General features: G+C 33.4%; 3 protein-coding genes across 3 annotated transcripts; 1 reads left to right on the plus strand and 2 right to left on the minus strand.

The window, feature by feature from the left end:
* The first annotated feature begins 956 nt into the window (after positions 1–956).
* LOC101206217 (dehydrodolichyl diphosphate synthase 2) lies at positions 957–3432 on the plus strand. Its single transcript, XM_004143168.3, has 3 exons — positions 957–1474; positions 1974–2041; positions 2733–3432. The coding sequence occupies exons 1-3, from the start codon at positions 1085–1087 to the stop codon at positions 3178–3180; spliced, it is 906 nt and encodes a 301-aa protein (XP_004143216.1). The 5' UTR covers positions 957–1084; the 3' UTR covers positions 3181–3432.
* An 841-nt stretch (positions 3433–4273) lies between these two features.
* Positions 4274–8065, minus strand: LOC101211426 (non-specific phospholipase C1). Its single transcript, XM_004143103.3, has 3 exons — positions 6848–8065; positions 5433–5609; positions 4274–4811 (listed from the first exon to the last, which is right to left on the minus strand). The coding sequence occupies exons 1-3, from the start codon at positions 7950–7952 to the stop codon at positions 4489–4491; spliced, it is 1605 nt and encodes a 534-aa protein (XP_004143151.2). The 5' UTR covers positions 7953–8065; the 3' UTR covers positions 4274–4488.
* Positions 8066–9605: 1540 nt separating this feature from the next.
* LOC101205972 (villin-1) lies at positions 9606–20691 on the minus strand. Its single transcript, XM_004143167.3, has 22 exons — positions 20371–20691; positions 20034–20133; positions 19730–19798; positions 19122–19358; positions 18677–18854; positions 18419–18545; positions 17898–18063; positions 17445–17595; positions 17279–17364; positions 17032–17187; positions 14386–14454; positions 14044–14112; positions 13837–13974; positions 13188–13316; positions 12933–13080; positions 12777–12787; positions 12350–12490; positions 11816–11941; positions 11505–11567; positions 11102–11312; positions 10576–10745; positions 9606–10078 (listed from the first exon to the last, which is right to left on the minus strand). The coding sequence occupies exons 1-22, from the start codon at positions 20424–20426 to the stop codon at positions 9965–9967; spliced, it is 2715 nt and encodes a 904-aa protein (XP_004143215.1). The 5' UTR covers positions 20427–20691; the 3' UTR covers positions 9606–9964.
* Positions 20692–21702: the final 1011 nt, after the last annotated feature.

Below are 21702 nucleotides of genomic sequence, written 5' to 3' on the forward strand. Positions count from 1 at the left end.
TAGTACCTTGTGCATATAACTTCAAACATAACTTTTTATTTAAAATTACAAATCATTAACTTTATTTTATGGTTTTTTAAATCATGAAAACTAGACACTAAATTGAAAGTTGTTTTAATAAAAAGAAACAAAAATCTAACATTTTATCTATTTCTAAGTTAAATAAAAAATAGACACAAGCTTAAATTAAACCAAAATATTAAATTTGTAATTTAAATAGGAGAGATATAGAATAGTTTTTAATTTTGAAATGTATGCATGCTTGTGTTCCTTTGAGTTAGAAAGTATTTGTATAGTTTTTTTTTAAGAAAAAAGATTAATACAAAAATCATATGTTTTTTAAAGAAAAAAAAAACTAAAGTATATTATTATTAAACTATATATAGATATCTACACATATATTATGAAAGACCTTCATTAAGATGCAATAAGTATAAGTAACTAAAAACGAAAAATTAAGTATAGTTTATAATTTTTTGAAATTTGGAAAACTGCCAAATATAGTTTAAGGATATTGTAAAAAACAAATTTCTAAAAATTATTTCTAAATCATCGGTCCTTACTTAAGTGTTCTTCTCACTTATGGATTCAATATATATAAATCTCTGTCTGTCTTAAATCATAAAGATAATTTTAATATTATATAACTTGAAATAAGAGTCAAATAAAATTTCAAATTATATGTTTTTTAAATTTAGTCGTAAAAAAAAGCATATATCATTGAGTTTTTTTTTTTTTTTTCCCCTTATTTGGCTAATGAATCAGTGTTCTCTATTAGTTGCGGATTCGATGAAGCAACAGTGTTCAATAGTCTGGAGAATAAATAAAGAAATGAAATGAAAAAAAATCAGTGTCAAATTGGAAAAATCCTAACGAAACGACGCCATAATTTCCACTTGTGGTGTCGTTTTAATTGTCTTTATCCAGAGACTTACCTATTTTAAGGCGCTTACAATGGATTCGAAATTGCAAGCTTTTTTTTCTTTTTTTCACCTTTTCAAATCTTTTGTTTTTCTTTTACAATAAATTGGGTAGAAAGAAAAGAAAATTTTGAAATTCAGAATTCCTCTTCTAATTGGGGATAATGTTTTCCTTACAATTCCCAATTCCCATCGACAACCTTCCAATCACTCCACCGCCTAAATTCCTTCTAAGTGGTTGCGCACTTCCAAAGCCCTATGAATTCAAAAGGCGCCGTTTGGGGAACCTCCGTGTAAGGGCGGCGGACGTTGCGGCTCCTGCGGCGGAGGAAGCGGCGTTGCCAGGTGGGCTTCAGAAGGAGTTCCTGCCGAGACACGTGGCGGTGATTATGGACGGAAATGTGCGGTGGGCACGGGCGATGAATATGGCGGACTCGAAAGGGCACGACGCCGGGGTACGGTCGTTGAGGGAAATGGTCGACCTTTGTTTGGAATGGGATATTCCAGTACTCTCTGTTTTTGCCTTCTCTTATGATAATTGGCTTCGCTCTAAGGTCACTTCTCTCTCCCTTTTACTCTCTTTTATATTTTCTTCAAACTATTCAATTACATATTTAATCCAACTATATATATCTATATCTATCTAAACATATTATAATATTTTTGTTTTAAATACTTTTTAGAAGTTCTGTATTTAAATCTTCAATTTTTTATTTTTCATTTCGGTTCTTTAATCTATAAGTTTGTTTAGAGTATGGATGATAAAGTCCTTTTATGATATGGAAACATAATAATTCAATCTTTTTAAAGAAAAATTAAGATTATTTAGTCACATATAAGAAAACGAGATGTCCAAAGCTACTATTGAGTATTTTTATTTTTTAAAAATTAAATAAATACAAATTGAAAGTTTTAATAATTATGGTTTGTCTAGTATTAATTAATTTTCTACCCACTTGTTTTTATTATTATTTAGTATAGAATTATTTTCCAATTATATTATATGGGTGAATTTGGTGATGAGGAATTATTATATTGTTTTTTGGGGAGCAGCGTGAGGTCGAGTTTTTGATGTTTTTATTCGAAAGAGTTTTGAAATCCGAGATGGAGAAATCTTCCAGGTAAATTCTACTCCCCATCTTCTTTACTCAATCAACTCTTTATCCTAATTTCTTTTTATAATAAACCCTAATTAATTTATAATAATGATAAACACGAGGAAACTATTTACGCAATATAATAAACTTTAGTTTCACTTTTTTTTTTATCTATAACAAATTTTCGTAAAAATATGAATATAAAAACCAATATTCAACCTTGTATTGTTTTTTACCTCAGAAACATTAAAAATATTATCATTTTTTAAATTTCTACTCTAAAATTTTTTGTAGAAAACCAACCTAAAAGTTGATACATTCTCGGATATTTAAAAGATAAATATGTGTTATGCAATAATTGAGCGGAACTAAAAAGAAAAAGAAAAGTAGGAAAAGTTTATGAATGTTAATGGGATGATTTGCTTTTTAGTTAATTATGTAAGGAAAACCATTGTTTTTAAAATTAATATAAAATCTCATAAACAATTTCAATAATTTAATAGCAACTTTGTAAACAATATATTATTAATGAAAATCTTATCAACTTACTAAATTGAATTAAAGGACACAGTTACAGCAACTGAAATACAATCGATTAACAAAAAAATCATGAGATTTACAATTGATTATCAATAAGATCTAATATTGTGATTTGGTAGATGTAAATTGTAACCTAATTAATTTGACGAAAAATCTCATTTCAACATTTGAACAGGAAGGGAATTAGACTATCAGTAATTGGGGATTTATCACTTCTTCCAAAATCCCTACAAAACCTAATAAACGAAGCAGTGGAAAGAACAAAATCCAACACAAAGCTTCAACTAATAGTAGCGGCCAGCTACAGTGGAAGATACGACGTCGTTCAAGCCTGCAGAAACCTAGCTCGGAAAGTCAAAAACGACGAGATTCAAGTGGAAGACATTAACGACGATCTCATTGAACAAGAACTCGAAACCAAATGTACGCACATTCCTCACCCCGATCTCTTAATCAGAACCAGTGGCGAGCTCCGAATCAGCAATTTCTTGCTCTGGCAATCCGCTTATACCGAATTCTTCTTCTCCGAAACGCTGTGGCCTGATTTTCGGAAGGACGATTTTGTTGAAGCTTTGCTTTCTTATCAGACCAGGCAGCGGCGCTACGGCGGAAGGCAATCTTGACAACAATTCATTAATTAAAAATAAAAACCCAAATAATAATTAAAGAAAAAAAAAAGAAAAAAAGGTTATACGATACGATTAGTAGAAAAATAATAATGTTAACAACACATAGGAGATGAAATTAGGGTGAAAAGGTATTGGGGAAGGGGAAGGATGAGGGATGTAACTTCGAAATGGTATGTATATAACATATGAATACCAAATTTGGTGCCATTTGGTTAATTTTTGCAATTTCAGTTATGTTTTTTTGTATGGTTTCTAATCTTACTTATGTGTTCAAATTTGGGTATTAATTACTTTTATAAAAATGGAAGATTCTTCTTTGAAACTTTTATGAAAATGGGAAGTGATAAATATCAATTTATGCATATCAATTTATGGTTTGAGCTTAGATTCTTGAAAGAAATACTAACTAAAAACCTAAGATTATTGGTTTTTATATAATTAGAAGTTTTATAGGGAGGTTTGTTCAAACAAAACTAGAAGATTGAAAATTAATATACAATTTAAATTGATACAACTTATAAAGATGAGAGAATATTAAATAAATAAAAACAATGAAAATAATAGCATTTAATAATAACAGTAATACTATACCTATTAATCCATTTTTTATGCATATTATTAATAAAAGAGAAAAATAATGTTGATGATACCATATGTTAGAAACTAAAACTAAACATCTAAAGGAATTGTGAAAAGAAATTGTGTTTTAAGTAACTTTATCAATATTAATCCATTTTAGTTCATTCATATAATAACAATTAAAAATTATTCTGATAGACGAAAGGTTATAGGTTTATTTTGTCCCTTCAAATGAATGAATTTAAATTTTTATGTTACCAACAAAATTAATTATAATCTTGACAAATAAATCCTAAAGAATGTTTGAAAAGCTAAAATCTAATGAAGAATACAGAAAATCCTAAATCATAGGAGTGTCTGTAAACGCACGTAAACAAACATGAACAAAAATAAAATAGCAAAGCATGAAAACAGTGGAAGAGAAAGAGCTTTTGTATTATAAATCGAGTTGAAACGCTCAATCCAAACATTTGTTTTCATCTCGTTACAACTCACCAAACACCTCAAATGAAATATGAATATATACCTGGAAGGAATAAATATTTCCATATATAAACAGGAATTCATATCAAAGTTTCTTTAAGAGGTACATGGCAAAGTACTTGTCTAACAATAGTTCTACGCTGACCGTGTTACATACAGATAGCAGTTTCAATATTTATACAATATATATATATATATCCATCCCTATTCTTGTATTTACAACTTCATAGGCAAATCAAATCAGATCGTTTCGACAAACGGACCGGAGTCCACTGCTGTGGTTCGACTGGTTAGAGACGGCCTCATGGTGACAATGGCAGACTCATTAGCTCCTGCCATGAGAGCAACTCTTCCAGCTTCAAGAAATCTTTTCACTGCATCTTCTGCATACTTATTGGCTTCACCAACAGTCATATATTTCCCAATGTTTGGGTAAGAATTCAACACATGATCACCATTGAGCTGCGATGCAAGTTGGATCAATTCGACTTGGAACTCTGAGAGCTTTGCGTGTTCTTTCGGTCCCCATGGTCGCAGCGGTGCCGTTACCTTTGGAAGAGTTTCTGGCGTAAAGATTTAAGATAAATTGTCAGAGAGCCACTTGCAGCAGATGCATGCATCGAGTTGAGTTGTTAGAGAATCCCGATACTTAAAATATCCATTTTGTAACTATCTAATTTTTAAACCTATAAACATATTTTCAACCTCTAAATTTCTAAATTTCTAAATTTAATGCCTTGGTATCTCTACTTCTTAAAAGCCAAACCAAGTTTTGAAAACAAGTAATTCTTAAAAATTTGTTTATGTATTTTAAATTTGATCAAGAATTCAACTCTTTTACTTAAAAATGATGAAAACTATGAGAAGAAAATGAGAGGATATAAACTTTAACTTTTTTTAGGAAAAAAAAAAACAGTAATTAAATGGTCGTCAAATATTGGAAGATGAAAGTTAAAAGAAACACAGTTACTCAAGTAATTTGATTTCCTCGAACTCTTGCCTCCCTCCATTATGGTTTTATCTTCAGCTCTCTCTAGTTGTAATAAACTCTGTACTAACAAGCTTCTTTGACTAATTTTATTACCATGTCCTTAAACCCATAATAATATTTGTAGCCATACGTGAGCATTCATGGGAAACCATTGAAGATATTAATATAAGTCTCGATCAAGATTGATAAGTACCTGGACAATCATCCCGAGGATGGTCGCGTAGCTTCAAATAATGGTCAAAAGTACCAGCCCATGCATCCCGCTTTGTTAGGAAGTTAGATTTTAGGTTGAAAAGCTTTTTCACAGTGGCAGGAACGGAGGAATGTTCAAATTGTGAAGTAGAAGTTGGTCCAACAGGCTCATGAATCACTGCACCAAACAATAGAATTATTAATCAACAAAACTGGCAGGGCATCAAACTACTCGGATTACGAATTTTTCCTGCCATGGATGTAACCAAACCAACTACTCGAAACCGACTAAAGAAGAAAACCAACCAGCTCAAACAACCAACTGAATCCACTTTGAGGAGTTTAAGTGAGAAGTTAAGAACTTTCGTCTTCTACATTACAGCTATGGTTTGATGATCCTCTCAAAACAAAGTTAAGCAGACAATTCAATATGAGTAGTTACTTACTTCTCACTTAATTCCTCAATGCTGTACTTTCCGAGTTAAAGGTTACCAATTTTGTGCTTCCCGAATTTCAGTTAGTCGGTTATCACGCTTTTAGACGACCAACTAACTATTGGTTTGGTCGGTAACCTTTGTTAACTGTGGCTACCTTATCCTTCAAACCCAAACCCAACAACTCGGTTTCATCACATTTTTATAAGTGCTACCCAAATCAACACAGTCCTAATCCAGAAGCTCTGGGAAATATCTTATGTAGAAAAACAATAAATTAAAAATACACACACACATGAGTTCCTTTATTCACTTGGATTTGGCTACATCATAGTAAATAAGTGGCCTTCAACTAATAGCCGGTTTGGAATGACTTCCTAAATGTTTATAACTATAAAGGTGAATCTACAATAACTGTACATAACATAAGTTAATGTTACTGAACTAACAAATCTACAATAATTTCGTTCAAAGTTGAATAAAATGCACTCCACAGGAATAGTTCTAGAAAAGATTTTAGATCCCCAACCAATCTTCTACGTTCGTGTAGAAGTGAATATAATTAATTTCCAAAAATAAAAAAAGAAGAAACGAATTTATTATGAATGCAAATTAAGATGGGAACAGATATGCGAGACCTAAAAAGACAAGACTTGAAATGTCATCACCACATGAATTTCATTTTTAAAGTCATCACCACATAGTCTATAATGAAATTTTACATTCAGGTTAAAATTGAAATGTTTGTGGTAATTTTACAATTTTTTTATAAAGGAAATGAAGGGGAAAAGCACATGGATGTTAAAATATTAACAAACAAGCTAAAAACAAAAACAACAGTAATGGAAATTGAAATCAAACTGAAAAGGGGGGGAAGATGCGGCGACAAATATGGCTGAAGATATATCAACGGTGTTCTAACCAATACTTTGAAGCAGTAATCAACTTTCCAGATTCAAAGACACAAAACACAAATTCTCACCTGTTCCTTTCTCGACCCACGGCGACACCAGAATCGTCGGAACTCGAACGCCCAGCCGGTCGAACCGGAAGTAGTAAGGATCCGGTCCAATGATTCCGTCCGGATTAGGTACGCCGGTAACCGGCGTCGGAACATGATCGTAAAACCCGCCGTGCTCGTCGTAAGTAATCAGCAGCGCCATTTCCTTCCATTGAGGACTTGCTCTAAGAATTTCATAAACTTCCTTCACAAATTTCTGGCCACGAGCCACGTCGTGCGACGGATGATCGTCGTTGGCCGGATAAAGATCAACGTCGAAGTAACGCTGTTCAATAACAGCGTAATTTGGGAGCCTTCCAAGCTTAGCGTGCAATTTGAATTTCAAAGCATAAGAGTGAAATTTAACTATATGCTTCAGCTTCCTCAGGCTTTTGAAAAATAGGGTTGCGGGGATATTTTGGTAATAAATCCCAAAAGTGAGGCCGTTTTCATCCAATGAGTCAAAAATTGTTTTCTGAGGGAAGCCATGGATGAGATCCTTCCTTACATTGCTCATGGCGCCGTGAGAGGTTGCGGAGTGGACGTAGAACCGATTCGGCTGAGTCGACGCCGGAACTGACGCGAACCACCGGTCGAAGACCGCAAACTGGTTCGCTAACTCTGTGTAAACCGGAACTCGTTCCGGCTTGAACCCACTCATTACAGTTTTCGGCATGTCGATTTCGTCCATTGCCGCCGCCTGCTGTGCAAATCCGTTCATCGGAGCCGGATTCACCGAACTGTCGTTTGATCCGAAAATTTGCTCTCTGATCGCTTGAAAAGAATGGCCGGGATCGGAATCTATGAAGATAGCATCGTTAGAGACGAAAACCTCTTCAGAGTTGGGATCAGAAACCGAAACCCGGTTCGATTCTTTACCGGTCAATCCGTCGATTTCAGGTCGAACGGATTTCAGCCAGCCTAAGACATGGTCAAAGGAGCGATTTTCCATGACCAAAACCACCACACTCTTGATAGGTCCTTGGATTTCATGTCGCCTCTTCTTGAAATCGAACTCGAAAGCATGGGACGAAAATAAGAGATATATTAGAAAAAAGGAGGTCAAAACCGCTTCACGGAGCACCATCTCCGACGGCAAGAATCGACAACCGCCAACGGCGGCGGAGATAATGATCGCCGACTTTGAAGATTGAGAGTCAAAGAAGATGATAAAACTCAGACGACAGAGGAGAAAGAGAAAACGAATAAATACCCAACGGGTTTTTCAAGAAAGTAAAGTAAAGTACCAAAAAATTGATATTTTTTTTATAAAAAAATTATTAATACTAATATACGAAATTAGAGAAATAAATAAGTGTGTTTGCAAATATTAATTACTATCTTCTAAATATCATTTGTTTGAACACTCAAATCTAATAGTAAAAAATAAGTTAATCTAAACATTCACAAATATAAATAAGGATATGAAAAGCATAAATTCAGGAAGAAACGTCTTGAAATGGAAGAGTTGTTAAGAAGGTTAAGATGGGTTTAGGGTGATACTAAGTAGTCAAAGGCGAGCCAATCAGGTAAGGCTGTTTCCAAAATACATCACCATATTCGTCCAAGTGTCATCCATCGCTTTTTAAAAGTTTTTTATTTTTCATTTACTTCAAAATATGTCAGTGGATGGTTAGAATTAATTTTGATATTTAGGAAGGGGGTGTTGAGTTTTTTTTCCTTTTTTTTTTTTTTTTCTTTCTGAATGTTAACAAAATCATTTTTCTCATATTTAAAATATTTCTAAAATATATTTTTAATGATTCAAAATTAATTTAGTATTTAATTTTACCATTTTAGATTAAGTTCATATTATCAAAGATTGATTTTAAGTTGTTAAAAACATATTTTATTTAAGACTCTAGTTACTTTGTCACCGTTTTTATTGAATATCTCAAAAATTTATATCTTAATTTTTTTGGTTTTGAGTATAGAATTTTTTTTTATATTTACAAATATGAGAGAATCAAACTTATACTTAAAATTTTAAATTTAGAAGTCAAAAATTGAATTAACTTCACTTAATTTGTAACCTAATTTACATTTAATGTGTAATTTTAGGGTAGTTGTAACTTTGGAGCAACTAAAAAGAAAGTGATGAGGTTGAGACACTGCATTAAATGAAAGATAGACATCTTATACATGTGGTAGTGTTGTTTAAATTTCATACAACCATTTGGCCCGATGTTATGGTTGAAAGCTGAAAAAGATAAGCTACGAATCCATCCCTTAGATTACATATTATTTTGACTTTTAAGTCCTAAATATGTTCTTTTAACCACCCTAGATTAAGTTATAACCTTTTTGTTCTTTACAAGTTCATGTTTCTATTTACCACAAAACCAATTCAGGATGGTTTTGATCAATTGAATCGAGTTTCTATCTGGTTTCAACATTTCAAATTCCCATACCCTCATGCTAACTCAAAAAATTCACCCGTCGAGCAGGGACGAAAGTCGGCCTTAGTGATCTGACGATGCCGAGTGGAAGGGCCGTCGCTCAACGGATAAAAGTTACTCTAGGGATAACATGCTGATCTTCTATTCACTAATTTTAAGAAACTGAGAGCAATCCGTATAATAAAAATCTTAATATATATAACTCAATCTTACTATATATAACTCAAGAGAGCTAGACAACTATAATTGGACTTATGATGTAAAAAACAGTTCAAATACCATTTTGACAGTCACAATGAATCTATATTGTTTGTCAAACTAAATTTAATTCAACCATACACTTTGCACCAAAAGATCAAACGGATGGATTTTATCGATTTGATTTTTACAAACGTCAAATTCTTAGTTTCAAATGTTTAGTAAGTAATACAAAAGGAAAAAAGATGAAATAATTACCATACATTGTTTCTTTTCTTTTCTTTTACATTTTTTTGTTTTCTCAAGTTGGGTGCAAATCAATTCAAACGTGAAGTACTAAAATCAGCAGCATCAAGAGAACAGCAACCAAATGAAATTAGTGGAAAGGGTTTAAAGCAATATAAATGAAAAGGGAAAACGTAGATAAGAAGTAAGATGAAAATGTACCCATGATGAAGGGTAAAAGGATATATGATGAGAGAGTTATCACGTCAAGTTTCTATCAGAAAAGATGAAGGGTCATCTTGAGCTTGTTTTGTTTCCACTTTGGAAGCTTGTAAAATGTTGTTTTTTCCATCCCAAATTTCTCTTCAAACTCTTCTATGCTTAAATATGCCTGAAGAATCAATCAGATAAGAGTCCAGATTCTAAATTAAATGTGGTAAATTAAACTTAAGACAACGAATGAAAAAGAGAGATTCAGCAAGAAAATGAAGCAACACTTTGTAATTTTCCCTGCTTCACATATGTATGTCAATAGCGAGATTGCTCAAAGGTTTGTTATATCATTGGATGTGGTAGTTGTTTTCTCGTCTCTTAACTAACACTGATGTTCCAAAAAAATAATAATAATAAAATACTGTGTCATCAGCATTTATAAATAGTAGATGTGAATTTTGGTGTTGTAGTTGGAAGGAGTGAGGGAAAAACCCTTGAAATTTGGTGTCAACGGCTATAGATAGTAGATATGAAAGAGAAAGGACCAAAGAAATGTTCTTGGTTAAATTAAAAATTAGTCCCTGAATTTGAGATTTGTGTGTAATTGGTATCTTAGCTTTCAAAGGAGTCTCATTGGCCTATGAACTTCCAATTGTATCAAAAAGAATTAGTTACCTCTCGTTTGGTCACATCTATGCCTCCAATTGGATCTTTAGATACCACGGTCAGACGTTCATATGGGTATATTGGTAGATTTTCAGCAGCCACATCTTCATTATTCAGTAAGATATCACTACTTTGACTAGAAATAGGTGAATGTGATAATGATGTTGTAGTCGGGGAACCTGCAGGTGCATGGAAAAGCAGGTCAGCTAATGAAAATACCTGTAGATATAAGAAAGACTGACAAAAAGTTGAGTGTTGAGAACTCATTTTTCTGTTTCAAGTTCACAAAACATCATTTTCTAAACACCAGAATAAGTACAATCCAATTATGATTAAAGGGTCTACTACAGTGACGTTTAACCATCGTAGCTTTTAATAGCTTATTCATTCTCTTAATTTGATTGAGATTTTAAAGTGTAGAGCCTACTTTAAGTTATGCTTCAATCAAACATTTCCACGATTTGAAATGCATTAGGGAGAAAAACAAGAAAGCTGTTTCTTTTTTGTTAAGATTGGACAAAATTTTCTCCCTTACCAGCATTTTGAGAAGATGTCAAATCGAGCTTTCTAACAGCTTGCGTTGGAGTGGAAAAAATATCTCTGTTTGGAGACTTTAAATGTGGCCCCGAGCCTGGGAATGCAGGAGATAGATTTCTTTCGTGCTGAAAGGGACTTAATGAGGTGCGTCTTGATCCATCTGGAGTAGTTTCCCTTGAGAGTGCTTTCCATGATTTTCTTACAGGTGACTGGATGATTTTTAAACAAAAGAATGAAATGTATGAACATTGTTCTACGATCAAATTTCAATAGATAGTCACAACCTCTTCTTTTTTGTATAAAAACAATAAACAGCCAGAGGTTCTAATGTATTAATTTGAAGCTATTAGAATGACACTTGCATAAAAGGATGAGCAAGCTCATTCGTAGAAGCCACTTACATCGAGATTATGTACTTTTCCTTTCAAAACAGCGAGCTTTCTCTCAAACGAATTACCATGCATCTGCAAGTGCAAACAAATGATCAAATTTTAAATGATAGTTCACGGTGATGCCACAGTAATATATGACAGTGCAATCACTTATTTGTGGCTTATGTTGCTTCAAAGTATTGGCAAGTAGCATGTAAAAATTCAAATGAAAAAGATATTTCGAACATGATTTTACTAATGAAAAAGTGGGACTGGTATGACTTTCATGTCTAACAGATGCATATTTTCTTGGTTTTTAATTAGTAAGAGAGAATTCTTACATTTGCTTTTGAGAAATCCCACTCAAAAAACTGGGTGAAAAGTGGTGGCTCGTGACCTTCAGTGACAACATATATGGGAGTCTCAAGAGAAATTCCTTCGCCCAAAACATCTTTCTCTAAGAATTTCTGCCAGCAGCAATACCTTTCTTGTAAGAACTCGACAGTGGGTTTTGTAACAATAAAAATAGAGGAGTAATACTTGGGTGGGTGCACTCAATATAAATTTCCAAAATGAAAACATAATAAATAAACATGATCATATGTTGAATATATAGGTAATACACCATTATTTGATATGTCCATCCAGGGTTTCACATAGCCGTGAGCCCAAAAAAACTGAGATTTACAGTCATGATACCTCGATTTATGATATTTTGAATATTTTTACGAAAAAGAAAAGTGGTTTGATCTGGTATTTACATGCAGGTGCTTATAGGTGATGATCATTTAGTTGGTTAAGTATCAAAATAACTTGTTAAAAATTTACGCCTCTAAATCAAAAAACATTGGTGTTTCAGGAAAATATGTATTTACATGGGCAAGATCGAGTGCTTGTTCCTTCCCCCCAACATTGGCATGGCATCCCAGCCAAACATAAATCTCATTGTGGCAATTAAGAACCAAAACATCTTCAGTAGTTAGATCATCTTGGGTAAAATTGTAAATCTCCTTCACCTGAGGATAAGCCAAGAGCAACACAAACGTTTTATTGCAAATAATCCAGAAACGCTGTGCTTTAAAATGCATAAAGCACCAAGAGAATATTAGTGAGACGTAGCATTTAATATAAAATCACATTTATCAGCCAAGGCCTCAAAACCAAATTTCAGACACCAAAGCAGACTTCTACAAGGATAGAGAAGATATACATCAAAGAAGACTTTTACAATTGGACTTCGGCATGTCAAACACCAAAACAGCATCAATGGCATGCATTTCTAGAACATCGAGAGGACTATACCTTGAAATCACCTGAAAGGAAGATTTGCACCAAAATACCAAACAAGCACAACCCACCATTAGACATTTTTCAGTACTAATTTGGATTTCAACAATAATCAACCAAACTGTGCATTTCCCCTCAAAAATAGATTAGAAGATTAAGCATTGCTAATACCTTCGCTGATATTCAAGACAAATAAATGTGGATCTTCAATGGGCCCTTTGGCCTCCTTTCCCTTTTGATACTCTGACTTTCCATCAAGTACTTCCCAGAATAAATCAGGCTCACTCCCTTCCCTGATTGATACAGGTTGCCATGTTGGCTGCAAATGATATCAAACAATTAATTCATTGGAGAGTTGCATCAATTTCTAGTCAGTAAAGAGTTGCCGATCATATTACCTACATGATCAGGAAATAATTCACTTACATTTATCATTTCCACCATCCTGTCTAGAATTTCATGGTCTCTGGTTGAAGAGAGACTGCCAATCCAAGTGAAAATGCATGTTCCAGTTTGAAGAATATAACAGTAGGATGAATTTAGGGAACCTGACACCTGCAATACTTTCTTGTCAAAATTCATCGATACAGCACAATATTTATTTTTTCAGTAAATGAAAGTTACAAATAAGTTTCCATTTACAGCATTCTCTCCATGGACATCATATAAGAAAACCGATAGACATTAGTATGCATATTCTTGAAGGCTTAAAAAATTTGGGTGGGGGTTAAGAAACGAAACCTAAGTCTAGTCCAAGATTATACAATATTAGAAATAGAATCTTGTGTTCAAGCAAAGCTCATGAAACATTTACCGAGCTACAATTATGGCAATGTTATATACATTTTTAAGCAACGACCTCCTCTTTTAGATTTGGAAATTTTAGACTTTATGAATATTAGCTTGTATTACCATTTAGCAAGCATACAGAAACCTTACATCAATTAGAACCTATATAACGCTTGGCTGCCTCAGAAAAGTCCTTCACCATCCACTAAAAAATATTGGGGTAGAAAGAAAGAGTGACGCTGAGGAGCTATAAATAAAGGCTACAGAAGATCAGTTCTAAACTCACTAGATCAACTTGGATTGCCTGCATATTATCCAGCCCCGTCCCTTGAATTCTGAAAAGTGCATTCTTGCTTTCATCATACGTATCATCATTACTATTTTCATCTTCTAGATGCTTTTTGTATTGTGTACTCTTGCCTCCCTAAAGAAAAATGCAGGGTTAGCACACACAAGAAAGGCATAGGGGAAAAAGAAAATCATGTTGACACACCTTAAAAATAATTAATATCTGGAAAATATAGAAAAATAGATCTGGCTCCTTATTCTGAATTACTTGAGCCTGTGATTAAGAAAGATTACAAGTCAAGAAATTATTTTTGAGTTCATAAAAAGTAAAATTAATAGACTAAACAGGTAATAAATACGCAAGAAATAGTATGAATGAGCTCATAAATGGATATAGGATTTTTTCTTAAGGAAAAACGGATATACTTATTGGTGGCAGGTCTTTGGCAGCCTTAATTTAACTTCTTTCCATCGACAACCCGACAAAAAGTAGTCAAACTGATTTAAATAGGACTCCATGAGCTTGAACATATAAATAAAAACTTACCACAACTGAGTCCCCTTTGGTCAAATTTACAATGGTGTTCAAATGGGATATGGCTTCTCTTCTGTCCTCCTAGATATCCTTGAAGTGTAACAGCATTTAGTATTTATTGAAAAGATTAAACAAAAACAGAAATGTGAAAATGTTAGTAAAAAATAGTGAAAGTTGAGGGAGGCCAAATTGAGCATAGCTTATAGTGCTTAAACTATCAATCTCAAAGTCAAAGATTGTATATCCCACCCCACACATCGAGAAAAAAAAAGTCTGTTGTGGAGGAAAAAATCAATGCCCAGTACCAATTGATTTTAAGTATCAGAGCTCATAATGATTAAGAAAACGCAACTCCAGACAAGTCTATTCATTCTTAAGGAGAATTAAAAACTTAGTTTTTGTTAAACCTCTTGCCCTCACTTTTAAATGGGCGCAGTACGCAACAAGTCTTTTCTTTCGGAACTCAAGTAATAATCTGGCGATGCAAGTATCCAAGTCAGAACATGCATAGAAAAGATGATCCATGGGTATCTTGGTTGAATCTTAGCTAATGTGTTGAAGCCAATGGTCTAGATAAAAACCTTGATCTTTTATGATATTTGGTCTTCCATAAAAACAATTCACAAAATCTTCCGTATAACTTCACAAGAAGCTTTAAGATCAATGAAGGACTTACAAGAGAACGTTCCACTGCCTTCTAACACCCAACTCCAATGGCTAGAAATCTTCCACTTAAAACCATCAATTTTGCCCCCCCCCCCCCATCGTTCATATTTCTTCTGTGTTTAAATTCCAAGATCTAGGATTTGGAATCCAAGCACTATTGTTGATGCTTGCCTTCTTTCTATCAATAAGATTACATAGTATTATCTTTCATTTATTCTCAATGAAAGCTGGTTGTCGTACAAAAAAAAAAGGTTAGAGTATTAAACAACTCTAATGGGATCCTTGTACCACACATTCCCCCAAAACAACTCTAGTGCATATGCGTCAGCACTTAGTTGCAGTTACAGGACCAACGCTTTTGATAACAATGTACCCGTAAAGCTCTTTGTTCTCTTGGAAAACTTCACTATTTATGAAGGGGAAATCCATATTTATGTAAGACTCCCAATAATTTAGAACTATGAGAGACGGGGCAAAAGGACTTTGGAGATGCAGCAAAACTGTTAGGGAATTAGAGGTCTGAGCTCTGACACTACCAGTTTGGGGACCATGTTGTGTAGGAGGATCATGCTGCTGGAGGGGTTTAAGTAGGGTAATGGGTGTGGAGAATTTGAAGCTTGTTAGGAGAGCGAGTTGCTCTCAAATCATCCCTAATTGTTTCTTTTGTATTGGTTTGTTCTTTGTTTTATCTTGACTCTTAAGTAAACTAAGAACATTGGGATATCATATTAGTATTTGCATATATATAGTAAACCTGAGAGCATCTTCCTTCGTTTTTCTCTTGTTGGGTACATTTTCTGTTTGCAGATTACTGGGTACCTAACAACTTACCCTTAACATTGCCAATGGCCAATTAATTTAACCACACCAAACGAAGATTTTAATCATCTTTTCAATACCATGACATATTTCAGGAGAATTTGAAGAAATGAATGCTTATGTGCACACTGGACAGAGTTTTGATAAGCACTAATTGACCACCTTTGAGTATGGAGAATGGACTCAATTCCATTTCTGTACTTTCAGATTCAGTTTACTGAAGAAAGATTCCCAAAAACTAAGAAGTATATGATTGCTGCTTTAATGGGAGAAGAAAGATGTTCCAAATACCGAGATTCAATATCACCACAATTGAAAGTACTAAACATAGTTCTGCCTGTCTTGACTTAGGAATGGGGATAACACCTTCCACCTTTAGAATGAAAGGTCATGTCAATTACCATCAAAGCTAAACTCACTTTGTCTGTTTCCTTGACTTAACCCAAGATATATGTATAACCCAGAAGAAACACCTTATTTGAATCAAGCTATTTGAAGAAAGTGCAGTGTCATCAACAAATTTAAGAAGAGACATGGGAGACACTAACTTGATCTCATTCAGATTTAGAACCTTCAGTAAACTCTGAATTGACCCCCTTTGGAGCAATCAACTCAAGATACCGGCCACCTAAATAAAAAGGAAAGGAGAGATTGGGTCACGCTGAAACAGACCTCTCGAATTACTAAATGTCCTTTTTGGCTTAGCATTGAAAACAGCTTAATAAGAAAATTGGAGATTCACCCCCTGAATTTATCTCCTTCATCTGCAATAGAAACCCTTTTTATCCAAAATCATAACAATAAAACAGACCAATAAGCCATTTATTGGCTTTCTCAACATCCAGTCTGATGGTATTCGTGGCAATTTACTTCATATTGCTATTGCTTACTCTGGATCAATAAACAACCGGTTAGGATTCATAATTGAGTCAAGAGTCTCTGTCATGAATGAGCCAATTGATGTTCCTTATTAATTTTTCTAATTATAAAATGGACTTGGTTTCAACTTAATCAAGTGAATGTGCATGATAACAGTATAAGTCTTTAAAAATTATGCGGGTATTATGTGGTATGACAATTTTAACTAGATGTGACATCCAAAGTAAACCACAATTTTCTCTCTTTAATAAATGTATGAAATTTCAAAGAAACAAAGTAAGGTGAAGTCCTTACCATGACACTCATGCGACCAAGCCAGGAATAAATTATATTCTCATCCCTGCCACTTCCAGGATATGTATATTGCACAATATAGCAATCCCCAGTGAAGAGTTTTTTCTGTTCTGCCTCTGTAAGAGGGGTGATACTATCACCATCTACCCGCCAAACCTGAATGTCAACATTGCCCCAACATGAAATTGTCACACTGCAAGCAGCCACAAGTCATACAAATCTAAATTTGTTTACACTGAGAACCTACTTTAATCCTGCCTTGCAAGTTTATGCATGGCTTGAAGTCTTGTTCAGGAAGCTCCTTCACATCATAGCCATGTTGCTTGAAAATTGCTGAAATAATTAAAGAAAATTAAACACGGAAGTGTTGCTTGCTAGGTTATTTCCCCATTATGGTGCAATACAAACTAAACCTGCTACTTTTCCTCGGCCTTCCTCGTATAGTTTTGGTTCCACGATGTTGGGCCAATCATCAAAATAGACCTTAAATGCAGCAGTTTCTAAGCCTTCAGTTAGGAAAGTTAAGTGGGTCCCAGTTGACCTGTCCTGCTTTCTAACAAAATCCTGTGAAAGAGTACAAGATGGGAAGAAGTATAAGATATTTCCAGACAGAAAAGACGATGGATGAAAGTTCAAATTGTTACCAAAGGCACAGGCAATGCTCAAGCTATTCCTCCAACACAAGTACAAGAACTAAAAAGAGGACAGGAAATTGCTAGAGTAGGTGCTAGATATATTCCTCTTTAGGGCCCTAATAGAAATTTTCCTCTCAGACATTTTCTATATTTTCTGCATATATTCAACGTCTGCATTGGAGATTGGGAAATAGAAGCATCATAAGTGAAAAAAGTAAAAGAAACCCTCACTTCTACAGCTGATATTGAAGTCTTCCGTTCTGTAACTGAGGTATGTTTCCCCATCCAAACAAATAACTGTGAATCACAATCTAGCATATAGCATTTGTCTGTCTCAAGCATCTCTTTGTTCAAAGCATCATATCCTTTTGGATACAATTTCCCTTGGGTGTTTATCCTGCGTACAAGAATATTCTAAACATTAGGTACAATTAAAAACTATAAACTAAAAAAAAGTGAAGAGGAAAGATGCTTTTTCTTTTCATGTTGAAATGCTAATTGACAGCAACGGCTGATTGAGTTGAATTTAGTAGAATTCACCTTTGTTAAATATCATAGGAGTATGCTTTCAGAGACCAATTGGTTCTATAATTATAATTGTTTCTCTTTTGTAAAAAAAATCTTCACCCCATTTTTCCTTTTTTTTTGTTTTTAGCAAGTAAAATCGAGAATCAACACTGTTGAGATAAATAAATGAAAACTAATCAGAATCATTTAACTTAGAAGGATAAGATTGTTAAAGGGAAGCTAACCAAAATAATTTAATTGAAGAATCAGATGGTGTCTGATCTGAGGGCACATCACGAGGAATGGGAGCATAACCACCAAAAAAGCTCCAGAACTCACCAACATCAGAATCACCCACAAATTTTCCATCATCTACAAAACAGATGAGAAATTGCTGGTTGTTATAGGAAAAATAAAGAGGAAAGAGAATTACACCGACCTATAGGTAATAAGTCACAGCTTTCATATAGGAACGAGAAGAAGAAAGAAAGAAATGTACCAACCTATAGTTACTAAGTCGCAGCTTCCACTATGATTATTCTCTTTAATGTACTGAGCAACATCCAACGCTTTAGCCCTTTCTTGTATGCTAGAGTAGCATCCACTAAAGAGAAAGACTTTTGATGCAGTGTCAAGGATGAATACATCATTGTGGTTTAATGATGATCGAGAAAATGGAACCTAAGGAAAATACATACAGATTAGTCCTATCTCACCAGACCAAATAAGATTTAGTGAAGACAAAAAACATCCTCATAAATCATCATCGATGACAGAAACAAAGACTTCTTTACGACTATATAAATGAATCCAAGAAAACTCAACAGGGTAGATTCCTGTAACAGGTAATGCAAAGGTTATACTTACACAAGATAACAGCATTGTTAAAATAACTAAATGAACTAAAAATAAATATATAAATATATATAGCCCCTTTTTGCTGCTTACTTCCTTAACATGAACCGCACGGTCGCCCTTGCAGGTCAGAAGTCTGATTTGGTATGTTTTATCTTTGGGGTGCTGAAGCTGTGAGCAGTATACACCTTCTAAAGGTATAATACATGGTTTAAAGTATGATAAAAATTTCTCCGTTTCTTGCCCTCCGACTTCCCTGTATTGTACAGTACAAGAACCTAGAGCTGCGTCTAGTTCCAGTGCTTTGTCTGATGCCAAAGCTGAATCAACCTATTAATGCAGAACACCCACGCATCACCATGTAATCCTAAAATTGCAATAAATTTTACATAAAAAAGGCAATCCATATATATAAATTTTAAGCACCAAAACTGATTTACAGCACTATATGGTAAAGAAGAAGCGTTGACTTTCAGATTGACCTTTAGACAGATTGAATATCCATGATTCGAGCATCAATTCATAGGCGCTTATAAGATACCGAATGTATATATCATGTGTATTGATTCTGAGACTAGCCAGGTGAGTACATTTGCCTACTCTCTTCATAAAACTAGTAATTTGGTAGATACCATTTGTACAAATGTTTCCTTCGATAACCAAAAAAAGGGAAGAAAAACAAATAGTTGAGCAGTGAACACCTTGTTTGCATTTTCTCCCACCCAGTAATGCACGTCATGCTGGGGAATTCCACATTTCGGCACAGTTGTCTGCTCAAGCAAAACACACATCACAATCAAATTCCACAAAAAAAAAAAAAAAAAAAAAAAAAAAAAAAAAAAAAAGCTAAGATGGGCAGTAATCTATTCAAAAACCCACACACGATTACAAGATTCTAGAATCCACAGATTAAATCAAAAACTTTAAAGTTGGTATTATGAGTGCGACAACTTTTCAAACGCTCTGAATGAATTAAATAAATAGTGTAAAGCTTGAAAAACTTACATTCAAAACTATATAAGCACTTCCAGAGTAAAACTTTCCATGTGAAGCTTTTGGAACAGAGACTACTTGAAGATTCTCAATACACCAGATTTCCAGCCCACTTATAAAGAAAAAAAGGTTAAGAATAACAAACTATACTTCACAAACGAACACAACACACCATGCTTACATTCAAGAAGAAAAACGAGCAAACACACAGTAGTAATCGAGTTTCTTTCACATAATCAGATCGAATCCATGAAAACCTTCAAAAATTGAAGAGTAAAGAGAAATGTTGAAAACCAAAAAGCGAAAAACAGAAAAAGAAGAAGAAAAAAAATGTCAATGATTAGGATACGGTTTGGTCCCCGCGCCAAGAAACACTGGATCGGCGTCTTTAAAGAAAAGCGACATTATCGATCATAGCTCTGAACGAGCTTATGGGGGGAGGTTTGGAGTGTGAAGAACTGTTCAATGGAAATGATAACAAAGCAAAAAAAAAAGGAAAGAACTGACAAAAGCTCAGAGCAGAGAGAAGAGAGAAGAAGGAAATGGAAATGGAAGAGGAAGATGAATGTTTAAGTCTGTGGATTGAGGTAACAAAAGGAGCCCACAATCCACCATGCGAGAGAGAGTAAGCTTTTTTTCTTTTTTTTTAACTTTTAAGAGAAAGAAGAAGTGGGGAAGGCTTGACCCCGCGCTTTTTATGAGCTGTGTCTTTAAAAATAAAGAAAGAAAAACTAATAGACTTTCTCTACCGCTTTTGTTGGTACCTCCCAGTTTTGACAAATAAAAAAGAAAAAATTTGTTCCTAATTCATTTTCCTTTATATGCTTTTTAAAACAACAAAATAATTAAGACGTAATTTGTTGACCTAATTTTTTTAAAAAAAATATCTCATCTGAAAAACAATAAAATTCTGATTTATTTTGTTTTCATAATTTTATGAACCTAAAATACATTATCGCATCTCCAAATTCATTACTAAATTTCAATTTTTAGAATTGGAATTAAACCTAATTTTAAATACAACGAAAAAACAGTTTTTGTTTTCTACTGAATTTTTCTTGTGTTATAAAACAATTTTGGTAATTGTATTAGAAATCAATTTAGAAAAAAATGTAACTATTTTCATTTTTGAGCTCAATTTTAGTATATCTACTTTTAATAGACATTAAATTTAATATTTTGATGTTACTTTTTATTGAAATTCATTCATTTAATAAATTAAATAATTTTCTTTTAAAAATGGTTCGACGATGATAATAATTTTCATTTATAATAAAAATTTGTGATAATATGTTTTATAAATAAAATGATGAGATAATTTTAATAAAATAACTATGGAGATAATTTCGAGTACAATCAAAAGTTTATGTAGTAAATTAGACATTTAAAATATGGTTTTTGTACTATACATTTTCTATTTTCTATTGAAAAAATTGTAAGTGTGAACAAAATTAATAAATCTCCACGAACAAAAGATCATCTTATGTCCAATTTTATCAACTCCGCTAATAAAAGTAAATATGATTTGTATTTATTACCTCCAAGGATGAATCAATATGTTTCATTATTACATTATATATAATTAAATTTAGATTTAGTAAATGGACAATTTTCAGTAATTGATACAAATAATTTATTATAATGCATAATTTAGATTGGTCCCATTCATTAATTGAAAGCT

The sequence above is a fragment of the Cucumis sativus genome, chromosome 6, assembly GCF_000004075.3.
Source record: "Cucumis sativus cultivar 9930 chromosome 6, Cucumber_9930_V3, whole genome shotgun sequence".
In the NCBI taxonomy this organism is placed as follows: domain Eukaryota; kingdom Viridiplantae; phylum Streptophyta; class Magnoliopsida; order Cucurbitales; family Cucurbitaceae; genus Cucumis; species Cucumis sativus.